This window comes from Molossus molossus, unplaced genomic scaffold, assembly GCF_014108415.1.
Source record: "Molossus molossus isolate mMolMol1 unplaced genomic scaffold, mMolMol1.p scaffold_m16_p_1, whole genome shotgun sequence".
NCBI classification, from domain to species: domain Eukaryota; kingdom Metazoa; phylum Chordata; class Mammalia; order Chiroptera; family Molossidae; genus Molossus; species Molossus molossus.
This window is the reverse complement of record NW_023425344.1, coordinates 39,748,462-39,769,549: the sequence shown is the minus strand read 5'-3', so window position 1 is coordinate 39,769,549 and position 21,088 is coordinate 39,748,462. Positions and strand designations below refer to the sequence as shown.

The 21,088-nt window shown below is 39.0% G+C and overlaps 1 protein-coding gene across 1 annotated transcript in view; it reads right to left on the bottom strand.

Moving 5' to 3' along the window:
- Positions 1-21,088, bottom strand: part of THEGL (theg spermatid protein like) — a 72,696-nt gene that overhangs the window by 15,404 nt on the left and 36,204 nt on the right. The window contains exons 5-6 of the mRNA XM_036252485.1: positions 18,990-19,127; positions 10,027-10,138 (exon numbers count right to left, since the gene is read on the bottom strand). Of these exons, the coding sequence (XP_036108378.1) occupies positions 10,027-10,138; positions 18,990-19,127 (250 nt within the window). The remainder of the gene's footprint in view (positions 1-10,026; positions 10,139-18,989; positions 19,128-21,088) is intronic.

Here is a 21,088-nt window from a genome sequence, read left to right as displayed (position 1 = left end):
GTTTATGTGGTGTATCACGTTTATTGATTTGCAAATATTATACCAGCCTTGCATCCCTGGAATGAATCCCACTTGGTCATGGTGAATAATTTTTTTGATGTATTTCTGGATCCGATTTGCTAATATTTTGTTCAGGATTTTGGCGTCTATGTTCATCAGGGATATTGGCCTGTAGTTTTCTTTCTTCGTAGTGTCTTTTTCTGGTTTTGGAATTAGAATTATGCTGGCCTCATAGAACGTGTTTGGAAGTCTTCCTTCTTCTTGAATTTTTTGAAATAATTTGAGGAGAATGGGTGTTAGTTCTTTTTTGAATGTTCGGTAAAACTCCCCCATGAAACCATCTGGGCCTGGGCTTTTGTTTGCTGGGAGAGTCTTGATAACCTCTTCAGTTTCCTTAGTTGTTATTGGTCTGTTCAAGTTTTCTATCTCTTCCGGGAATAGTTTTGGGAGACTGTGTGTTTCTAGAAATTTGTCCATTTGTCCATTTCGCTTAGATTGTCGAATTTGTTGCCATATAGTTGTTCATAGTAGTTGTTAATGATCTTTTGTATTTCCGTGGCGTTGGTTGTTACTTCTCCTCTTTCATTTCTGATTTTGTGTATTTGGGTTCTCTCTCTTTGTTTCTTGGTGAGCCTAGCTAAGGGTCCATCAATCTTGTTTTCGAAAAACCAGCTCTTTGTTCCTTTCATTGATCCTTTGAATTGTTTTTTTGGTCTCTATGTCATTTATTTCTGCTCTGATCTTTACTATTTCCTTCCTTCTACTTACTCTGGGGTTTTCTTTTTGTTTGCTTTCTAATTCTCTAAGTTGTGAGGTTAGACAGTCAATTAGAAATTTTTCTTGTTTTTTGAGGTAGGCCTGTAGTGCTATGAACTTCCCTCTCAGAACTGCTTTCGCTGCATCCCATAGATTTTGTGTTGTTGTGTGTTCATTTTCATTGGTTTCCAGGAAGTTTTTAATTTCTTCCTTGATCTCCTTGGTGACCCATTCATTGTTTAATAACATGCTATTTAGCCTTCATGTGTTCAAATGTCTTTGCATGTTCTTGTTGCAATTGATTTCTAGTTTCATGCCATTGTGATCTGAGAAGATGCTTGATATGATTTCAATCTTCTTGAACTTGTAGAGATTTCGTTTGTGTCCTATCATGTGGTCTATCTTTGAGAATGTCCCATGTGCACTTGAGAAGAATGTGTATTCTGTAGTTTTGGGGTGTAATTCTCTATAGATATCTATTAAATCCATTTGGTCTAGTGCTTCATTTAGAGTCTCTGTTTCCTTGCTAATTTTTTGCAGAGGATCTATCCAGTGCTGTCAATGGGGTGTTGAAGTCCCCTGCTATGATTGTATTGTTGTCGATTTCTCCTTGGAAGACCTCCAGAAGATTTTTAATATATTTTGGTGCTCCTATATTGGGTGCATATATGTTTATCAAGGTTATATCTTCCTGTTGGATAGATCCTTTCAATATTATGTAGTGGCCGTCTTTGTCTCTAGTTATGGTCTTCATTTTGAAATCTATTTTATCAGATATGAGAATTGCTACCCCAGCTTTTTTTTTGCTTTCCATTTGCTTGGAAAATTTTTTTCCATCCCTTCACTTTCAACCTATGTGAGTCTTTTGTTGAGAGGTGGGTCTCTTGTAAACAACATATAGATGAGTCATGCTTTCTTATCCAATCAGCTACTCTGTGTCTCTTTATGGGAGCATTCAATCCATTTACGTTTAAGGTGATTATTGATATGTACTTATTTATTGCCATTTTTGTTTAGTGTGGTTCTATTTTTCTTCCCATTTCTACTGCTAATTACAGCAGTCCTTTTAACATTTCTTGCAGTGCTGGTTTGGTGCTAATGTATTCCCTTAGCCTTTTTTTGTCTGGGAAGCTCTTTATTTGATCTTCTATTTTGAATGATAGCCTTGCTGGGTAGAGTAGTCTTGGATTCAGATTCTTGTTTTTCATGACTTTGATTACTTCATGCCATTCTCTTCTGGCCTGTAGTGTTTCTTGTGAGAAGTCAGCTGAGAGCCTTATGGGGTTCCCTTTGTAGGTAACCTGTTGCTTATCTCTTGCTGCTTCTAGGATTCTCTCTTTGTCTTTAATTTGTGGCATTTTAATTACTATGTGTCTTGGTGTGGGCCTGTTTGGGTTCTTCTTACTTGGGACTCTCTGTGCTTCTTGAACTTGAATGCCTTCTTCCTTCACCAAATTAGGGAAGTTTTCTCTCACTATTTTTTTGAATATATTCTCTATCCCTTGCTCCTTTTCTTCTTCTTCGGGGACTCCTATGATGCGAATATTATTACGTTTCCAGTTGTCCCATAGTTCTCTTAAGCTGTCTTCCTGTTTTTTAATAGTCTTTTCCTTTTGTTTTCTGATTGGTTGATTTTTTCTACCCGGTCTTCTAATTCACTGATCCGGTCCTCAGCTTCCCCTACTCTGCTTTTTAAACCTTCCAATGTGTTTTTCATTTCGGATATGTCATTTTTTATCTCTTCTTGTTGGTTTTTAATTTCCAATTGGCTTGTTTTCAGTGTCTCTATGTCCTTACTCGTGCTGTTCAGCTTCCTCAAGATCATGGCTCTGAATTCTAGCTCTGTTAACATGCCTAATTGCTCCACATTGATCTCATCTTCGGTGGAGGTGTCTTGCTCTTTCATTTGGCTTCTGTTTCTGTGTTTCACCATTTTGGCTATCACTGTGGGCTTTGGAGCCTGTCAAGTTCTCCCTGTGGGTGTTGGTGTTCTGCTGTTTGTGGCTCCCTCTCCTGTGTTTAGATGAGCGAGGGAGGAACCACGTTGAACACCACTGTCAAGTCTTACTTTCCTGGTTAAAGTTGCCAGCCCAGGAAACGTACTGTTATCCTCTAGCTTTTTGCCTGGAGGCTAGCAGTCTAGGTTAGTTGATGAATTTTGGGTTGTCAGTTGATTGAAAAACTCCCTCTGGTGCTCAGCCAAGGGGCTTTCACGAGGGTGGGGCAGATTCTGGTTGTTAGTGAGCCTCAATTAACACTACAATGGCCCACAGGGTGGGGTTGGATCTCCGAGGGAGGCGCTGCTGCCTCTCCTCAGAGCCCTGGGAAGGAGCAATGTGGCCACCGTCCTGAGTGGCTGCACTCAGCCAAAGCTCTGAGCGCCCTCCAAACCCCGAGTGTCCCGACACAGTTCCAGTCCAGTCTGCCCTCCCTCTGCCGGAGCCCAAGGTGAGTGGCTGTGGCTGTTTCAGCCTCTGTCCCGGCTGCGCTGTGGGGCCACCTGGGAGTGTGACCCGAGGGGTCTGCTCCCAGCTAAGGCCGCTGCCGAGCTGCCGACCGTGGGCTCCCAGCCCCGTCTCGCGCCTTCGCAAGCCTACCGGGATGGAGTCAGTGTCCCTCGTTGTATGGTTCTCGCAAGCTGCTTTTCTGTTGGTTTTTCCCGTCGATTTGTCTGTGTTATAGTTGTAATTCCAGTTTGGTTCTGGGAGACGGTCTGTGTAGCTCTGTTCACTCCGCCGCCATTTTTCGGTTCCCTCCTTTAGCTTTTTCTTGTCTGGGAAACATTGATTCTAAATGATAGCTTTTCAGGATAGAGTAATATTGGTTGTAGGTCCTTGCTTTTCATTACTTTGAATATTTCTTGCCACTCCCTTCTGGTCTGCAAAGTTTCTTTTGAGAAATTGTTTACAGATGGAAGTTCCCTTGTAGGTAACTCACTGCTTTTCTCTTTCTGCTTTTAAGATTCTATCTTTGTCTTTAACCTTTGGCATTTTGATAATGATGTGTCTTGGTGTGAGCCTCTGGGTTCATCTTGTTTGGGATTCTATGTGCTTCCTGGATTTGTAAGTCTGTTTCCTTCACCAAGTTAGGGAAGTTTTCTGTCACCACTTTTTCTCCATTTCTTTCTGTCTCTCTCCACCTTCTGGTACCGCCATGATGTGAATCGTTTGTACACTTGAAGTTGTCCCAGAGGCTCTTTACACTGTCCTCATTTTTTTTTTTTTTATTACTTTCTCTTTCTACTGTTCTGATTAAGTGTTTTTTGCTTCCTTATATTCTAAATCAAAGGTTTGGTTCTTGGCTTCATGCACTCTACTATTGATTTTCTGTTAGTGCATCCTTCATTTCTGACTGTGCATTATCCTTCATTTCTGATTGGTCCTTTTTTATGCTCTTGAGGTCCTCATTAAGTTTGTTGAGCATCCTTACAACCAGTGTTTTGAACTCTGCATCTGTTAGATTGCTTATCTCCATTTCATTTAGTTCGTTTCCTGGAGTTTTGCTCTGTTCTTTCATTTGGGACATGTTTCTTTGTCTCTTCATTTTGGCTACCTCCCTTTGTTTGTTTCTATGTATTCGGTAGAGTTGCTATGCCTCCTAGGCTTTGTAGGATGGCCTATTATAGTGGTGTCCTGTAGGGTCCAGTGGCACAGCCTCCCTAGTCACCCCAGCTGTGCCCTCGAGGTGCACTTCTCATGTGGACTGTACACATTTCTGTTGTAATTGAATCTTGATTGCTTTTGGCACATCAGTGGGAGGGATTTACTCGGCCTAATCAGTTGCAAAGACTGGCTGTGCACACTGATCACTGACCTCTGACTACCTTGGAGGTCAGCTGTGCAGGGGCCCACCTCACAGAGCAATACTTACTTCAGCAGGGCTCTGGTACCCACTGAGTCCACTCCTTGAGTGTGTTGCTTGTGGAGGTGGTTGGGTGGTGGTGCTTTGACGTGGTCTGAAGCTGTCCACTGAGTGTGCTGGCTCGAGGGCAAGGTCAGTCACTGCCTATGTTCTACCTGGGGCCACCAGGCATAAACTACAAAGATATCTACAGATGGCTGCTTCTTGCGCTGGGGTTGGAGGTGCACAGTCAAAGCCAAATGATGAACCAAGGCTGGCTGCTTCTAATGCTGGGCCTGGGGCTACTTCGTGAGGGGTCTGGGGCTCACTGAGGCCAGATGCTGCTTGTTTGAGAGAATTTGGGAAAAATATGAAGCAGGAGCCAAGACAGGCCAATCCTATGGTAAAGCCACTGGAAACAGCTTGGGTGGACCTGAAAGTTGGATGAGGCAGGGCCTCAGGGAATCACCAGAGCAGGGCAACCAGTATGAGCCAGGTTGCTGGAGTCCCAGATATGACGGCCGTGTACCTGCCCTCTGGGGGAAGGACTCACCAAAGGAACAATGGCCTCCACCAGCACATCTGTCCAGGAGAAAGTTGCTTCTCCAGCCCTGATGCCAAAAAAACTCAGTTCTTCTCTATACATCTCTGGTGCCTTTCCTCCAAGCTTAGAGGGAGTAAGTCCATTTAAGAGGAGCTGCCTGGGGCTCCTGCAGCCACAGCCTCCCTCAGCCTCAGTTCAGCTGGGTTTTACAGCCAGAAGTTATGGGGACTTCTCTTCCTGGCACTGGAACCCTGAACTGGATGCCTGGTGTGGGACAGGGACCCCTCACTCCTCAGGGAGGACCTTTCCAGCTAAGGTATCCCTCTGATTTTTATCAGCCACACGTGGGTGTGGGACCAGCCTGTCTGCGCATCTGCCCTTCCTACCAGTCTCGATGTGGCTGCTGCTTTAACTTCGTAGTTGTAGAACTCCCATTCAGCTCGATGTCAGGCTGTTTCCAATGATGATTGTTCTGTAGTTTGGTTGTAATTTTGATGTGATTGTGGCAGGAAGCGAGTACCGTGTTTACCTACGCTGCCATCTTGACTAGAAGTCCTCAACAAATGTAGTTTCTTAAATATTAATTGCAATGTACAGTCTGAAACTATGTCAAGGAACCTTTTATACTCCATTACCTTAAAATCCATTAGTATCTTGCCTATTGAATGGACCTTCTACTCAGGCATGATTCTGAACTTGCAGATTACTTCAAAGGGTCTGGGGAAGCTTTATACTTACCTGGGTTACATTTTTTTTAAAACCTAGCATAAATAACCCTGTGGCATATAATAAGTCTGGCAGTGAATAAAGAAAGGCTGGGCGGTAGGGAGGAGGGCTATTTTTACTCTGTTTTATATAAAAATGCTTCCAATAGATTGAGGAATTAACTTTTTTGTCTTTTATTGTTGTTTTTGGTAAGGCTTAATCATATACTTTACAAAGTATTCTCCCTGATATTTCCAGTACCCAGCTGGAACTATACATAGTTATTACAATATTACTGACTATAATTCCTATGCTGTACTTTACATCCCCACGGCTATTCTGTAACTCCCTTTCTGTACTTCTCAATCCCTTCGCCCCCACCACCCACTGGCAACCATCGTCCATTCTCTGTATCTATGTGGATAATTATAAAATTATTATGTAAAATAAATAATATATAATGTTGGCAAGAGTACAGTGAAAAAGGCAGCCCAAATAATATAAGTAGATATGTAAATCAAAATCACTTTTGTTGGAACGAATTTTGGGATTTTATATGAATCCCCTCAAAAATGTTCATACACTTGATGCAGTAATTTTACTTCTAGAATCTTTATTCTCAGAAAATAATCAGAGATTGAGAATGATGGGGGAGGGGCATGTTTGTAGAATGACCTCATAAATTAGTACAGCAACTCAGACAAAGCCATGTGAGATTTCCACATGGGTAATACACAAAGGTATCTGCTAGAGACAAAAATAAGAGTCTTAAAAGTCAAAGTCTATCAAGAGTCAAAGATTTTAAAAATCCAAACAGGTTGATTAGTCTGAACAGGAACTTCTGACATCTATAAGTAGAGAGTAAGTGAGCTATGAAAACAACTTCTTTTCTAAGCTTTGTGGTCCTGACAAAGTTACTTAAAAAAGAGACTTGGTATGACATTCATAGAGGTAAAAGGACTTCCTACAGTTCATCCTTCCAGAGTCTGGGGGTGAGTAATCTCAGGTGCCTGTGATAGCAACTTGGCTTCCTTTATAGACATGTGTTATTTTTAAACTCTGGGAAGATTTAGAATTTACTGTAAAAAGCTAAGAGAATAAAAATCATAGCATTAATACTTGTGTTAAGAATAAGTATGTAGCCCTGGCCGGTTTGGCTCAGCGGTAGAGTGTCACCAGAGATCAATGAGTCGCGGGTTTGATTCTGGCCAAGGGCACATACCTTGGTTGCGGTTTGTCCCTGGCCCTGGTTGGGTTCAAGCAGGAGGCAACCAGTCGATGTGTCCCTTTCACATTGATGTTTGTCTCTCTCCCTCCCACTCTCTCTGAAAATAAATAGAAAACTATCCTCAGGTGAGGATTAAAAAAAAAAAAAAAGAATAAGTATGTACGAGAATTGATGAAATTTGAACATAGATCATGAAGTAGGTATAGTATTATATTACTGTTAAGTTCCCTGATTTTGATATTAGTATTGTAGTTACATAAGATAATGTCCTTGTTCTTAGGAAATATAAACTGAAGTATTCAGAAAAAAGGGTGCGTAATGTCTGTAACTTAATCTCAAAAATGATTCAGATTAAAAATGAAACACACACACACCATGAATGAGAATGATAAAGCTAATAAAACAAAAGGCAAATTTTTGCAACTTGTCAGTAAACTTGAAATTATTATTTAAACAAAAGTATGTGTATACTATTAAAGTAAAGAGCATGTACATGTTTAAGAGAAATTGGCCTATTAGAGTGATAACCTTACAACTGCAGTTTGAAATGTAAAACTGAGTAACTGATTTAGAATTTTGACATTATGTTGAAATCTTAAGTCTGTGTCACTCTTACAACATTAAAAAACTTCAAGCTCTGGCCAGTGTGGATCAGTTGTTAGAGTGTTGGCTTGCTCACTGAAGGGTCGCAGGTTCAATTCCTTGTCAAGGGCATGTACCTAGGTTGCAGGTTTGATTCCCAGCCCTGGTAAGCGTCATGTAGGAGGCAACCAATAAATATCTCTCTCTCTCTCTCTCTCTCTCTCTCTCCCCTTCTCCCCTCATTCCCACACTCCCTCCCTTCCACTCTATCTAAAAATCAATGGAGAAAATATCCTTAGATGAAGATTAACAACAAAAACTTCAGGTTCACCAAATTTATAAGTTTAATGTATTAGATTTTTAAATAATTATTTTATATTTGAGGTTTTGTTTGTTAATGTAGATGGTTGAAATAAAATACTTAAAAAGAAATCATATTTAATGCATTATAAATATAAAGTATTTGAAGGTATTTAATTAAGTTTGAAACCAAATCAAACATTCAGGACTCTTAAAAGTCATTGTTAAAAACTGTTAGAATTATAAACAGAATAATAACACTTCCAAGCTAAACTTTAAAGTATAGCCTAAGAAAGAAATTGATTTATTAAAAATTTGGAATGTTTTAAATTAAGTAGCAATTATTTAAATCAAGAGCATACCTCTGAACAGTCTTTTCTGCCTACACAAACCATATTCACATACCAAAAGACTCACATCATTGGGTGTGGCAGTTTTTTTCTCAAGACTATAAATTCCTTACCACTTCTCTCATTGAAAGGTGGGGTTTGTGTCCCTGCCCCTTTGAATCTGGCCAGACTTATAACTGCATCCCTCAACAGAGTATGACTGCAATAACATTATGGGACTTCCAAGGCCAAAAAAAAAAACACAAAAAAACCATGCAGCTTTGACCTGGTTGTTTTTGAATGCTCACCCTTGGAAACTCCAATTTATTCCTTCTCAGAATACAGCTGCTATGCTGAGAGAGGTCTAAGCCACACCGGGAGGCCACATAAACATTCCCAACTGAGCTAGTCTTTGAATCATCCCAGCGTAGGCACCACAAATAGGTATTGTTATGGACTAATGGTTTATGTCCTCACCCTAATCAAAATTCAGTTGAAACTCTACCCCACAATGTGATGGTACAAAGAGATGGGGCCTTTGGGAGGTAATTAGGTTTAGCTACGTTCATGAAGGTGGAACCCTCATAATGGATTTAGTGTTCTTCCAAGAGGAAGAAGAGAGGTCAGAACTCTTGCGTGCTCACAAAGCAGATGGTGGCTGTCTACAGCTGGGAGCAGGGCCCTCATCAGGGAGAGAATCCACTGGCACCTTGATCTTGAATTTCTCCGCCTCCAGAACTGTTGTTTAAGCCAGTCTATGGTATGTTGCTATAGCAGCCTGACGTGACTAAGACAGGTGTGAAGGAGCCTTCAGATGATTCCAGCCCCCTACCATTTCAGGCACTTGAGCCATTAGAAATATCCACACCAGTAGTCTGTGGCATATGATGGCAAAACTGAAAACAAGACTTTGGGTGACCAAGCAGCAGGGACCAGTCTTGTAAAATTAAAAAGTATAGTGGAGTTAGTTGGTTGCTTCTAAGTGCACTGGAAAACTTGAAGAAAAAACTGTTCCGTTGTGGCCTTTAAATTCCCACCTTAAGGTGTGGGTAAGTGACCAGAAAGTTTCTGTGGCTTACTTAAAAGAAACCCTTATTGTCTCTGGTCACATGGCTGAAAATTCTGAGAACCAAACTCAAAATCTAATTGTGCACGTGGGTGAATTATAGTGCAAAATGAATTCCCAGGCTTGTATGGTCTCTTATATTAAAATTAGGGCAATGGTCAGGAAGAAATGGAACCTTAGCAGATTCCAGTGAGGCTGGGGACTTTAAACCCCTAAATACCACTGAGCCTTCCTTACCAATAGAATCAGTCCTTCCTCCCCTGCCTGAGAAGGTTAGACTCCCCTTGCTAATAGAAACAGTGATGGCTTCCCCTGAAGTAAATACCTTCCAGGGAACTGCTGACCAACCCCACTAGCTCTCATTGCTTCCAGATCTATAACCAGATCTAAGTTCCAGGTGCCATAACAGCCTTTCATAGCCTTCTCCATCAGCTCCCACATTGCTGATTTAATTCTATATTACTCCTAGTGGTTCTGCTTCTCTGATCAAATCCTGACTGATGCATGGGGCACAGGGGAGGTAGTCATAAAACTTCATTTGATGAGAGAAGAATATAAACAGAAAGAAAAGGAAAATACCCATCTAAAAATAAAAGGGGGGGCACGTTACAGTCACATACATGTTTCACCTTACAACGTCAATCAGGAACTGTTTCTTTCACATGGACCCACTTACAGATTTTGGAGGAACATAGTCTGGATCTAATTCTTTGGCTATTGAGAGTCGTATTATCCGGGGAGAAGGACCAGACATTTCAAGAGACTCTGTTAAGGAATCACTGAAGGACCTATATGCAAGTGGAACATAAAATATTATAATCATTAGAGAAACAATAACTACATTTTCCATCCTATAATCAAACTTCACACAATTATATATATTGTTTCTATATTTGGAACATCTTTTCCCATAATCATCAGTGCTCTTTCTATCAGACTGGTGTTTCTCAAACTTTTTTACTTTGATCCACAGTAAGAACTATATTTTATATTGTGATACAGTATATGTAGATACAGTATATGTAGATCCGTGTGTGTACCTGAAACAAAATTATCGTGAAACTATGCTTGTCCTAGGCAACGTATCCTGAGTTTTAACTTTCATTTGATTTAATTAAAAGAAAAGCTGGAATTGACTTCATGATCCACTAATTTATTGAGACTTGCAGTTTTAACATTGTTAACATTATTATTATTATAATAATCTTATGTGGAGTCTTTTACATTTCCTCTATAAAAAATCATGTCATCTGTAAGTAGAAATACTTTTACTTCTTTCTTTCCAAACTGAATGTCCTTTTTCTTTTTCTTGCCTAATTTCTCTGACTATAATCTCCAGTATGATGTTGAATAGAGGTGGTGAGAGCTGACGTACTTGTCTTATTCCTGATCTTAGGGGCAAAGCATTTAGTCTTTCACCACTAATTACGATGTTGGTTGTGGGGTTTTGTAGCTGCCTTTCATCAAGTTGAGGCAGTTCACTTCTATACCAAATTTGTTGAGCTTCTTTTTATCATGAAAGTGTGATGAATTTTGTCAAATGCTCTTTCTGAGTCTATTGAAATGATCATGTGATTGGGGGGGGGTTATTCTCTCTCTCTCTTTTTTTTTTTTTAATCCTCACCCGAGGACATTTCTCCATCTTTTGTACAGATAGAGTGGGAGGGAGAGAGAGGAAGAGAGAGAGAGAGAGAAACATCGATGTGAAAGGGACACATCGAGCGGCTGCCACCCGCACAACCAACCAGGGCCGGGGACAAACTGCAACCGAAGTACGTGCCCTTAGCGGGAACCGAACCCGGGTCTCTCCGGACCGCAGGCCGACGCTCTAACCGCTGAGCCAAACCAGCCAGGGCTCTCTCTTTTTTTTTCTATACTCACCCAAGGACATTTTTGCATTTATCTTCAGATACAGCAGGAGGAAGAGAGGAGGGAAGAGAGAGAGAGAGAAACATTGATGTGAGAGATACATTGACTGTTTGCCACCCACACAACCCCAACCAGGGCTGGGGACAAACTGCAACTGAGGTACGTGCCCTTAGCAGGAACCGAACCCAGGACTCTCTGGTCTGTGGGCCGATGCTCTAACCGCTGAGCCAAACTGGTCAGGGTGGGGTATTCTTCTCTTAATTTGGTGTATGTTACATTGATTTTAGTATGTTTTACCAAACAAGCTATATTCCTGGGATAAATCTAACTTGGTCATGGTGTATAATTATTTTTACATGTTGTTGGATTTGGTTTACTAGTACTTTGGCATGGATTGCTGCATGTATGTTTGGATTTGGTTTCTCAGTATTTTGGTACAGATTGTTACATGTATATTCATAAGAGATATTGTCTGTCATTCTCTTCTATAATAATGGCCTTTTCTGGTTTTGGTGTCAAGGTAATATAGACCTGATGGAATGTGTTGGGAAGTGTTCAATATTTGGGGAGGGTCTGAAGGATTAGTGTTAGCTCATCTCTAAACATAGCATAGAATTCATCAATAAAGATATCTGGTCCGCCCTAACCGATTTGGCTCAGAGGTTAGAGCATTGACCCGCACACCAGAGAGACCCGGGTATGGTTCCCGCTAAGGGCATGTACCTCAGTTGCAGTTTGTCCCCGCCCCAGTTGGGGTTGTGTGGGTGGTAGGCAGTCCATGTGTCTCTCGCACATCAATGTTTCTCTCTCGCTTTTCCTCCCTCTCTCCCTCCCGGTCTATCTGAAGATAAATATAGAAAAAAATGTCCTTGGGTGAGGATAAATATATATGTGTGTGTGTGTGTGTGTGTGTGTATACACACACACACATATATATACATACACATATCTGGTCCTACAGCTTCAAACCATGTCAAAGCACCACCACCCAACCACTTCCACAAGTGACACACTCAATGAGTGGACTCAGTGGGTACCAGAGCCCTGATGAAGTTAAGTCTTGCTCTGTGTGGTGGGCCCCTACACAGCTGATCCTCCAAGGGAGTCAGAGGCCAGTGGCTAGTGGACACAGCCAGCCCTTGCAGCTGATCAGCCTGAGTAAATCCCTCCCATTGACATGCCAACAGCAATTGAGACTCAATTACAACAGAAGGGTATATAGTACATACTAAAGGTTCACCTCAAGGGCCCAGCTGAGATGATCAGGGAGGCTGTGCCACTGGATCCTACAGGACACCCTACAAAGCCTAGGAGACATAGCAACTCTACCTAATACATAGAAACAGGAAGCAGCCAAAATGAGAAGACAAAGAAACATGTCCCAAATGAAAGAAAAGAACAAAACTCCAGGAAAAGAACTAAACAAAATGAAGATACACAATCAATCAGAGGCAGAGTTCAAAACACAGGTTATAAGGTTGCTCAAGGAACTTGGTGAGACATTCAAGGGACTTAGTGAGATCTTCAAGAAACTTAAGGAGACCTCCAAGGAACTTAGAGCATCAACATAAAAAAGGACCAGTCAGAAATGAAGGATGTACTACTGAAATAAAGAATAATTTACAGGAAATCAATAGTAGTGTAGGTAAAACCAAGAAGCAAACCATATAAGGAAGCAGAAAACACCCAATCAGAACAGCAAAAAAAAAAAAAAAAAAAGAATCCTAAAAAGTGAGGATTGTGTAAGGAGCCTCTGGGACAATCTCAAGCATGCCAACATTCACATCATAGGGGTGCCAGAAGGAAAAAAGAGAGAACAAGAAATTGAAAACCTATTTGAAACAATAATGACAGAAAATTTCCCTAACTTGGTGAAGGAAATAGACATACAAGTCCAGGAAATACAGAAAGTCCCAAACAAGATGAACTCAAAAAGGTGCACACCAAGACACATCATCTTCAAAATGCCAAAGATTAAACACAAAGAGAGAATCTTAAAAGCAGCAAGAGAAAAGCAGTTCATTATCTACAAAGGAGCTGCCATAAGACTGTCAGCTGATTTCTCAAAAGAAATTTGGCAGACCAGAAATGAGTAACAAGAGATATTCAAGGTGGTGAAAAGCACTGACCTACAATCAAGATTACTCTATCCTGCAAAGCTATAATTTAGAATTGATGGACATATCAAGAGTTTCCCAGACAAGAAAAAGCTAAAGGAGTTCATCATCACCAAACCAATATTGTAGGAAATACTGAAGGGTCTTCGTGAAGGATAAGAACAACAAAACTTTGAACAATAAAATGGCAATTAATACATATCTATCAACAACTGAATCTACAAACAAAATGAGCAAGCAGAACAGAAACAAACTCATAGGTACAGAGAACTTTTTGTTGGTTGCCCAATGGGAGGGAGATTTGAGGGATGGGCAAAAAAGGTGATGGGGTTAGGAAGTACAAATTGGTTGTTAGACTGATAAACCTCAAAGGGAAGGGGAAGGAGGGTGAGATGAGATAAACCAAAGAACTTCTATGCATATATTCATAACCAATGGACGCCGACAATAGTATGGGGAAGGCAGGAGAGGGGTGGGATTGAGGAGGAGGGGGTCGGTGAAGAAAAAAGGGGGGTACATCTGTAATATATTCAACAATAAAGATGAGTTTTGTTTTTTTAAAAGATATCTGATCCTGGGCTGTTCATGGAAAGTTTTTTTTTTAAATTATTAATTTAATCTATTTACTTGTTATTAGGTCTGTTAAAGTTTTTTATTATTGAGTCAATTTCAGTAGTTTTTCTTTCTCGAAATTTGTCCATTTCACTTACATTATCTAATCTGTTGGCCATACAATTGCTTATAGTAACCCCTTATAATTCTTTTTTATTTCCATAAGCTCAGTAGCAACGACCTTTCTTTTGTAAATGACCCTTAGAAATGTTAGTCTCTTTCTTTCTTTCCTGATTTTAGCAATTTATTTATTTATTTATTTTTTTATCCTCACCAGAGGATATTTTTCCATTTTTTGTACAGATAGAGTGGGAGGGAGAGAGAGGAAGGGAGAGAGAGAGAGAAACATCGACGTGAAGGGACACATCGAGTGGCTGCCACCCGCACGACCAACCAGGGCCGGGGACAAACTGCAACCGAGGTACGTGCCCTTAGCAGGAACCGAACCTGGGTCTCTCCGGACCGCAGGCCGACGCTCTAACCGCTGAGCCAAACTGGCCAGGGCGATTTTAGCAATTTAAGTCTTTTCTCTTTTTGTCTTTGTTAGTCTAGCAAAAGGTTTGTTTTGTTGATCTTTTCAAAACACCAACTTTTGGTTTTGTTAATTTTCTCTAATTTCTATTTTGTTTATTTCCACTATAATCCTTATACTTTCCTTTTTTCTGCCTGCTTTAAATTCATTTGCTTTTCTATTTGTAATTTCCCAAGATGGAAGATTATGATATAATTTGAGATCTCTTTTCTTTTTTAATGTAGACATTTCCTGCTAGAATTTCCCACTAAGCACTATTTCAGGTGCATAGTATAGTTTTGATATCTTGTGTTTTCATTTTTTTATCCATTGTTTGCTTAGCAATGTATTTAATTTCACATATTTCTTTAATATGCCAAATTTCCTTCTGCTCTTGGTTTCTAATTTTATTCCATTGTGATCAGAGAACTAACTGTGTATGATTCAATTATTTTACATTTATTAAGACTTGTTTTATAACTTAATGTGTGATCTGTCATAGAGAGTGTTTTATTTGAGAAGAATGTGTATTCTGCTGTTATTGGGTGGGATGTTCTATAAATGTCTGTTAGATAGAGTTGATTTATGTATTGTTCAAGTCTTTCATTTCTTTGTTGATCTGCTTGTAGTTCTTCCCATTACTGAAAGTGGGGAACTGAAGAATCCAACTATTATTGCTTAATTGTCTATTTATCTTCAATTCTATCAGGTTTTGCTTCATCAATTTGGGGGCTCTGTTGTTAGGTACATATATATTTATAACTGTTATATTTCCCTAAGGATGGACCATTTTATTATTATAAAATATATTTTTTTTTGTTTCTAGTAACAATGTTTGTCTTAAAGTCTATATTGTCTGATATGAGTATAGCCACTCTAGCTCTTTTTTTTGGGGGGGGGGGGTCATAGTATATCTTGTTCCAGCTTATCAGTTTCTTTGAATCTAAAGTGTGTGTCTTGTTAACAACATACTGTTGAGTATGCTTTTATCCATTCTGTCAATCCTTGCCTTTTGGTTGGAGTGTTGATTTATTTACATACACACACATACACACACACACACACACACACACACCACACATTTCCATTGATTTTTAGATAGCATGGAAGGGAGGAAGACAGAGGGAGAAACATTGATGTGAGAGAGACACATTAATTGGTTGCCTCCTATATGACCTTGACTGGGGCTAGGGATTGAACCTGCAACCCAGGTACGTGCCCTTGACCAGGAACTGAACCCATGACCCTTTGGCTGATTCTCTAACCACTGAGACAAACCAGACAGGGCAAATTAATTTACCTTAAATGTAATTACAGATAACATAGGATTTATGCCCACTATTTTTTGTTTTATGTTGCATTTTTTGCCCCTTTTTTGTTCCTGTAAAATATTCGATGTTTTTAGTACACCACTTTAATTCCCTCATTTATTTTTTAAAAACTGTTTTCTTAGTTGCTGCTCTGTGCATCTTAACTTATAATAATTTAGTTTAGATAAATATCACTCTCTGTTATCCTTCTTTGTGCTGTTTTAAAAATACAGTGTATGCTCATCAACACAGATTTATATATATTTCTTTATGTAGTTGTCTTTCATATCAGGTAGAATAAAAGTTACAAACAGACAAATACAGTTATGCTGTCTTTTATATGTACCTATGTAGTTAACTGTATTAATGTCCTTATTCCTTCATGCAGATTCAAGTTATTTTCTACTGTTCTTTCATTTTAGCCTGAAGGACTCCCTTTATTGTAAAGCAAGTTTGCTGGCAATTAATTTTCTCAGTTTTTATTTATCTGGGAATGTCTTAATTTCTCCTTTACTTTTGAAGGATAGTTTTGTTAATGTATTCTTGGCTAACAGTTTTTTGTTCCACCCCCCACCCCCACCCCAGTACTTTACATATGTTATCCCACTGCCTTTTGGTCTCTATGATCTCTGATGAGAAATCATCTGTTACTATTAAGGCAGATCATTTGTATGTGATGAGTCATTTCTCTCTTGCTGCTTTCAAGATTCTCTTTGTGTTTGGGTGTGGATAGTTTGATTATGATGTGTTAAGTTGTGGATCTCTTTGTGTTTATCATACTTGGAGTTTGTTTATGTGTAAATTGACATTTTTTATTTAATTTGGGATGCATTGGTCTATTATTTCTTTAAATATTCCTTCTGCCCCTTTAGATTTCCATCATGGGTATATTAATACTCTTGATGGTGTCCCACAGGTTTATGAAGCTTTATTCATTCTATTTCTTTCTTTTTTTTCTCTCTCTATTCCTCAGACTTGATCATCTCAATATTGTTAAGTTGGCTGATTCTTTCTTCTGACTACTCAAATCTGATGTCGAGTCCTTCTAGTTAATCAACTAAAATATATGTCACAAAGTCCAAACTCTATAGTACACTTATTGGTAAGCTCTGTGTGATTTCACTAGGCACTTGCTTTCCTTCTCTCACACAATTCTAACAAGCTTGGTATCTGTTTCTAGTGCACAGAATATCAGAAAAGAGTCTAGTTAGAGACTATTCCCCAGTAAAAAGAGAAGTGACAGGAAAACTACAAGAAGCAAATATCTCCTAATTTAAGAGCACAGAGGTAAGACCACCTCAGTTAAAAAAAACAACTGTGCTTCATACTCAAACAGCTCCTAAGAGGTTTTCTGTATTAAAATATTATGTTGTAGTTGATGTTCATAATAAATATCTTAAGCCAGTGCACAAAGGTTACATGTTTGTTCAGTAGCAAAAGAATCTGCTTAGGAGAGCCGAGACACACAAACTTTTTAAAATACAGAAAGTTTTAACACTCAAGGCGGTTTCACTTATATGAAACATCAGACTTAGGTGTCTCAAAAAGTGGTGACAAATAAAGTATTCCTCTGGTTTATAAATGTGTGTGTAAATTTATATGTATATATAAATTTACATGTATATTTTAACTAATTTAGCAGATTTTATCAAATGAACTAATAAATAAGCAAATGAAATTTTGTGGGAGGAATTGGGCTTCCTTTGCTGGATTCTATCATGGAAAAAGACTTAAGTTGTCTAGTTCAACCTCTCTCTTACTGCAGGAATTTTTATTAAAATCAATGTAAAGTGATCACTCCAGCTTATGCTTGAACACTTTCAGGAATTGGGGTGGAGATAACAGTTGACTTTTCCAGATAAACCTTTCCATTACTGGATAGCTAGTCAGAAAGATTTTCCTACACTTAGCTGACATCTGCTGTTCTGTAAATTCTTTGTTCAACTTCTAGTTCTAAGATCAACATAAAGTAATGTTAATTCCACCTCCTCTTTCAGATGCTGACCCTTTAAACATGACTATCTCCACTTCCTTGTTCTCTAAGCTAAACATGTCATTTTTCTTAACAATTTTTCATATAACATAGTTTCCAGAAGCTCAACATCTCATTTATTTCTTTCTGAATAGTCTCAGCTTTATTATGTTTCTTTTTTTTCTTTTCTTTTTTTTTTAATCCTCACCCGAGGACATTTTTCCATTTTTTGTTCAGGTAGAGTGGGAGGGAGAGAGAGGAACAGAGAGAGAGACAGAAACATCGATGTGAAAGGAACACATCGAGTGGCTGCCACCCGCACGACCGACCAGGGCCGGGGACAAACTGCAACCAAGGTACGCGCCCTTAGCGGGAACCGAACCCGGGTCTCTCAGGACCACAGGTTGATGCTCTAACCGCTGAGCCAAACTGGCCAGGGCTTTTATTTTCAATTATAGCTTACATTCAGTATTATTTCGTATTAGTTTCAGGTGTACAGCATAGTGGTTAGACAATCATGTACTTTGCAAGGTGTCCTCCTAATATTTCAAGTGCCCACCTGGCACCATACACAGTTATTGCAATGTTATTGACTATATGCCCTTTGCTGTACTTTACATCCTCATGACTGTTTTGTGACTATCAATTAGTACTTCTTAATCCCTTCACCTTTTTCATCCAGCTGCCTTCCCTAAAGTATAACATCCATAACTTAACACATACACCTAATGTGTTCTGACTAAAGTATACAGAAGTATAGAGTACACCTTCCTGTAAATGTACACTGTACATATTCCACTAATGTAATCTAACATTTTCAACAATCACATCACAATCTTAGCTCCCTTGTGGAAGATATCACCAAGCTATCTTTTAAAGACAAAGAGAAATTCAGCATTCAAAGCAAAAAGAAGGTCATGTGCTAAGTCACAGAGACATAAGAGAACATCAAGTACTACAAACTGCAAAAACCTTCAATGTTTCATTTGCACATTTCCTTTTAACTTGCCAACAATGGTTAAGTCTATTGTGAATTTTAGCTTCACCATATTTGAGTCAGATGCAATTACTAATGAAGATCTTCTGATTACCTACAGTTGCTGAACTATTTGATTTTTTTCCCGTTTTCTTTTCAAAACACAAATGGACTTTTAGTTTATGCAACTGCATACACTAAAATAAGAAGGACAATATTGTGACATATAACCAAATGAGATTAGAATTTGTGGAGGGTCTCAGGTACTATACCTATTTATTAGATACACGTTCTTGAATTTGTTGGGCTGTGCCAGCTTCCGGATCCTTTTGGAAGGTTTTATTAACAGTACAGGAGTAGGTATATCCCAGATTAGGGACTCTCTGCCGCAGCTGTAATAATATTGAGCCCTGCAAGTTGTATAGAAAAAATAAGTGAGTGAAACAAGTATGAACTCAAATGATCACTTGAATTCAAATATTGATACTCTCAGGTCTAGGGGAGTAGGCATGTCAGTTTGTCCCTTTCCTGCTGAGCTATTTTCTACATGGGAAGAAATTAAAAACGGTTACAGCCATCAGGTTTTCAGCTGGCTTCTAATATCCTACTCCAAAACAGGTTATTTTCTGTAATAAACAAATTGCATCCAAACAGACCAACAAATATACTAATAAAATGAGAAAATTTGATTCTTTAAAACCAAATAATTTATTTAATATCTATATAGATAATTTAAATATTTTAAACATATTTAGCTAATAAAATGAATTATATTGATGTTTTTCTTTGTGAAAAAGAACTCCGAGTTTAGAAATAAATTCTATTTGATCATGGTATGTAGATTATTTCATCATTATTGGGTTTTGTTAACTAAGATTTTATTTAGGATAGATAATCATATTGTTCTTATCACTCCTGCCCCTCAGTCTTTCCTTAATCAAGACACAGTACATCATTAGTGGAAAAGGAAGCGATATTGACCACTTTGGACCTAGTGTTAACTCAGATTGTAGTCCCACTTCTGCATCTATTATTTCACAAAGGACCTCTGCTCCTTTAACATGTTCACGGGTATGTGTCTGCACCCACCTGCCCAGGCCTTTCTGCTGGTTGCTAATGTAAGCCTGGGTGTGTGTTTAAGCTTGCGACCAACCAGTCTTGAGGCCTGTCCATATACCTCACATCTGCTTCCAGAGGGTTTGGGACTGCCCTGCCTACGCTCCACTGCCAGGCTGAACTGATTCAGCCACCCTCAACCACATACACAGCCAAACTCAAACAGGCAGGAACCTCCTGCACTTACCCAGGATTAGCCTTTTTCAGGAAATGGCAGTTCGGTTTGTGAATTGGAGAGAGAGAAGGAAGGAGTGATTTTGAATGATAGGGCACTTCAAAGAGATCAGAGCCAGAAAAGGAGTGTAGGAGGAGTGGAAGGAAGGGGTTATTAGGCAGCCAACCAGCAGCGTAAAAGCAAGATGTATTGCAAGGGGTGGAGGCCCAAGCAACAGATGAGAGATACAAAAAGGAAGATGGGAGGATGTCAGAGACATACCTTAATTATTCAACATTCTCTCGGGTGGGAATAGCAAACACCAAATGCCATGACTATATGTACTGACCATGATATTTATGCCTTATGCTACCAATACCTAGAAGTGCATCAGTGAGATGAAGAAAGTAAAACACTTTATGGTGGTTATGAAGATTAAATAAGAGAGATATAAGTCATTTTGTAAATTACAAAGCACTATTCAAATAAGATTTTATAAATAACCAACTTGTATATTAATTTTAAATTTCATGTGTGCCTATCTTTTCTCTTAATAGATATTACATATTAATAGAATGTGCTGCTGCTGTATTTATATGCTTCGCCCCTCCTATAAGTCAGCCACACCAAGTCTCACAATTCCATCAAGGTAGCAGGTACTCTCAGTTTCCACCTTAAGAAACTAGAAAGAGAGAGAGAGAGAGAGAGAGAGAGAGAGAGAGAGAATGAAACCTAAAGTAATTGGAAGAAAGAAAATAATGACCATCAGAGCAAGAAAAAATAAACAGCAAAATAATAGAAAAAAAATCAATGAAGCCAAAAATTGATAAATATCTAGCCAGAATGATTAGCAAAAAAGAGAGAAGACACAACTTCCAATATCAGGAATGAGAGTGGGGAATCATCACTAGAGATTGGACAGATATTAAAAGGAAAAGAAGAGACTATATGAACAACTTTATGCCAACAAATTTTAATACTTAGGTGAAATGGATAGATTCTTTGAAAGACACACACTGCCAATGCTCATTCAGAAAGAAATAATCTGAATAGCTCTTGTCAAGAGTTTAGTTCAGCTACTTCATGGTGCTGCTGCTTGAC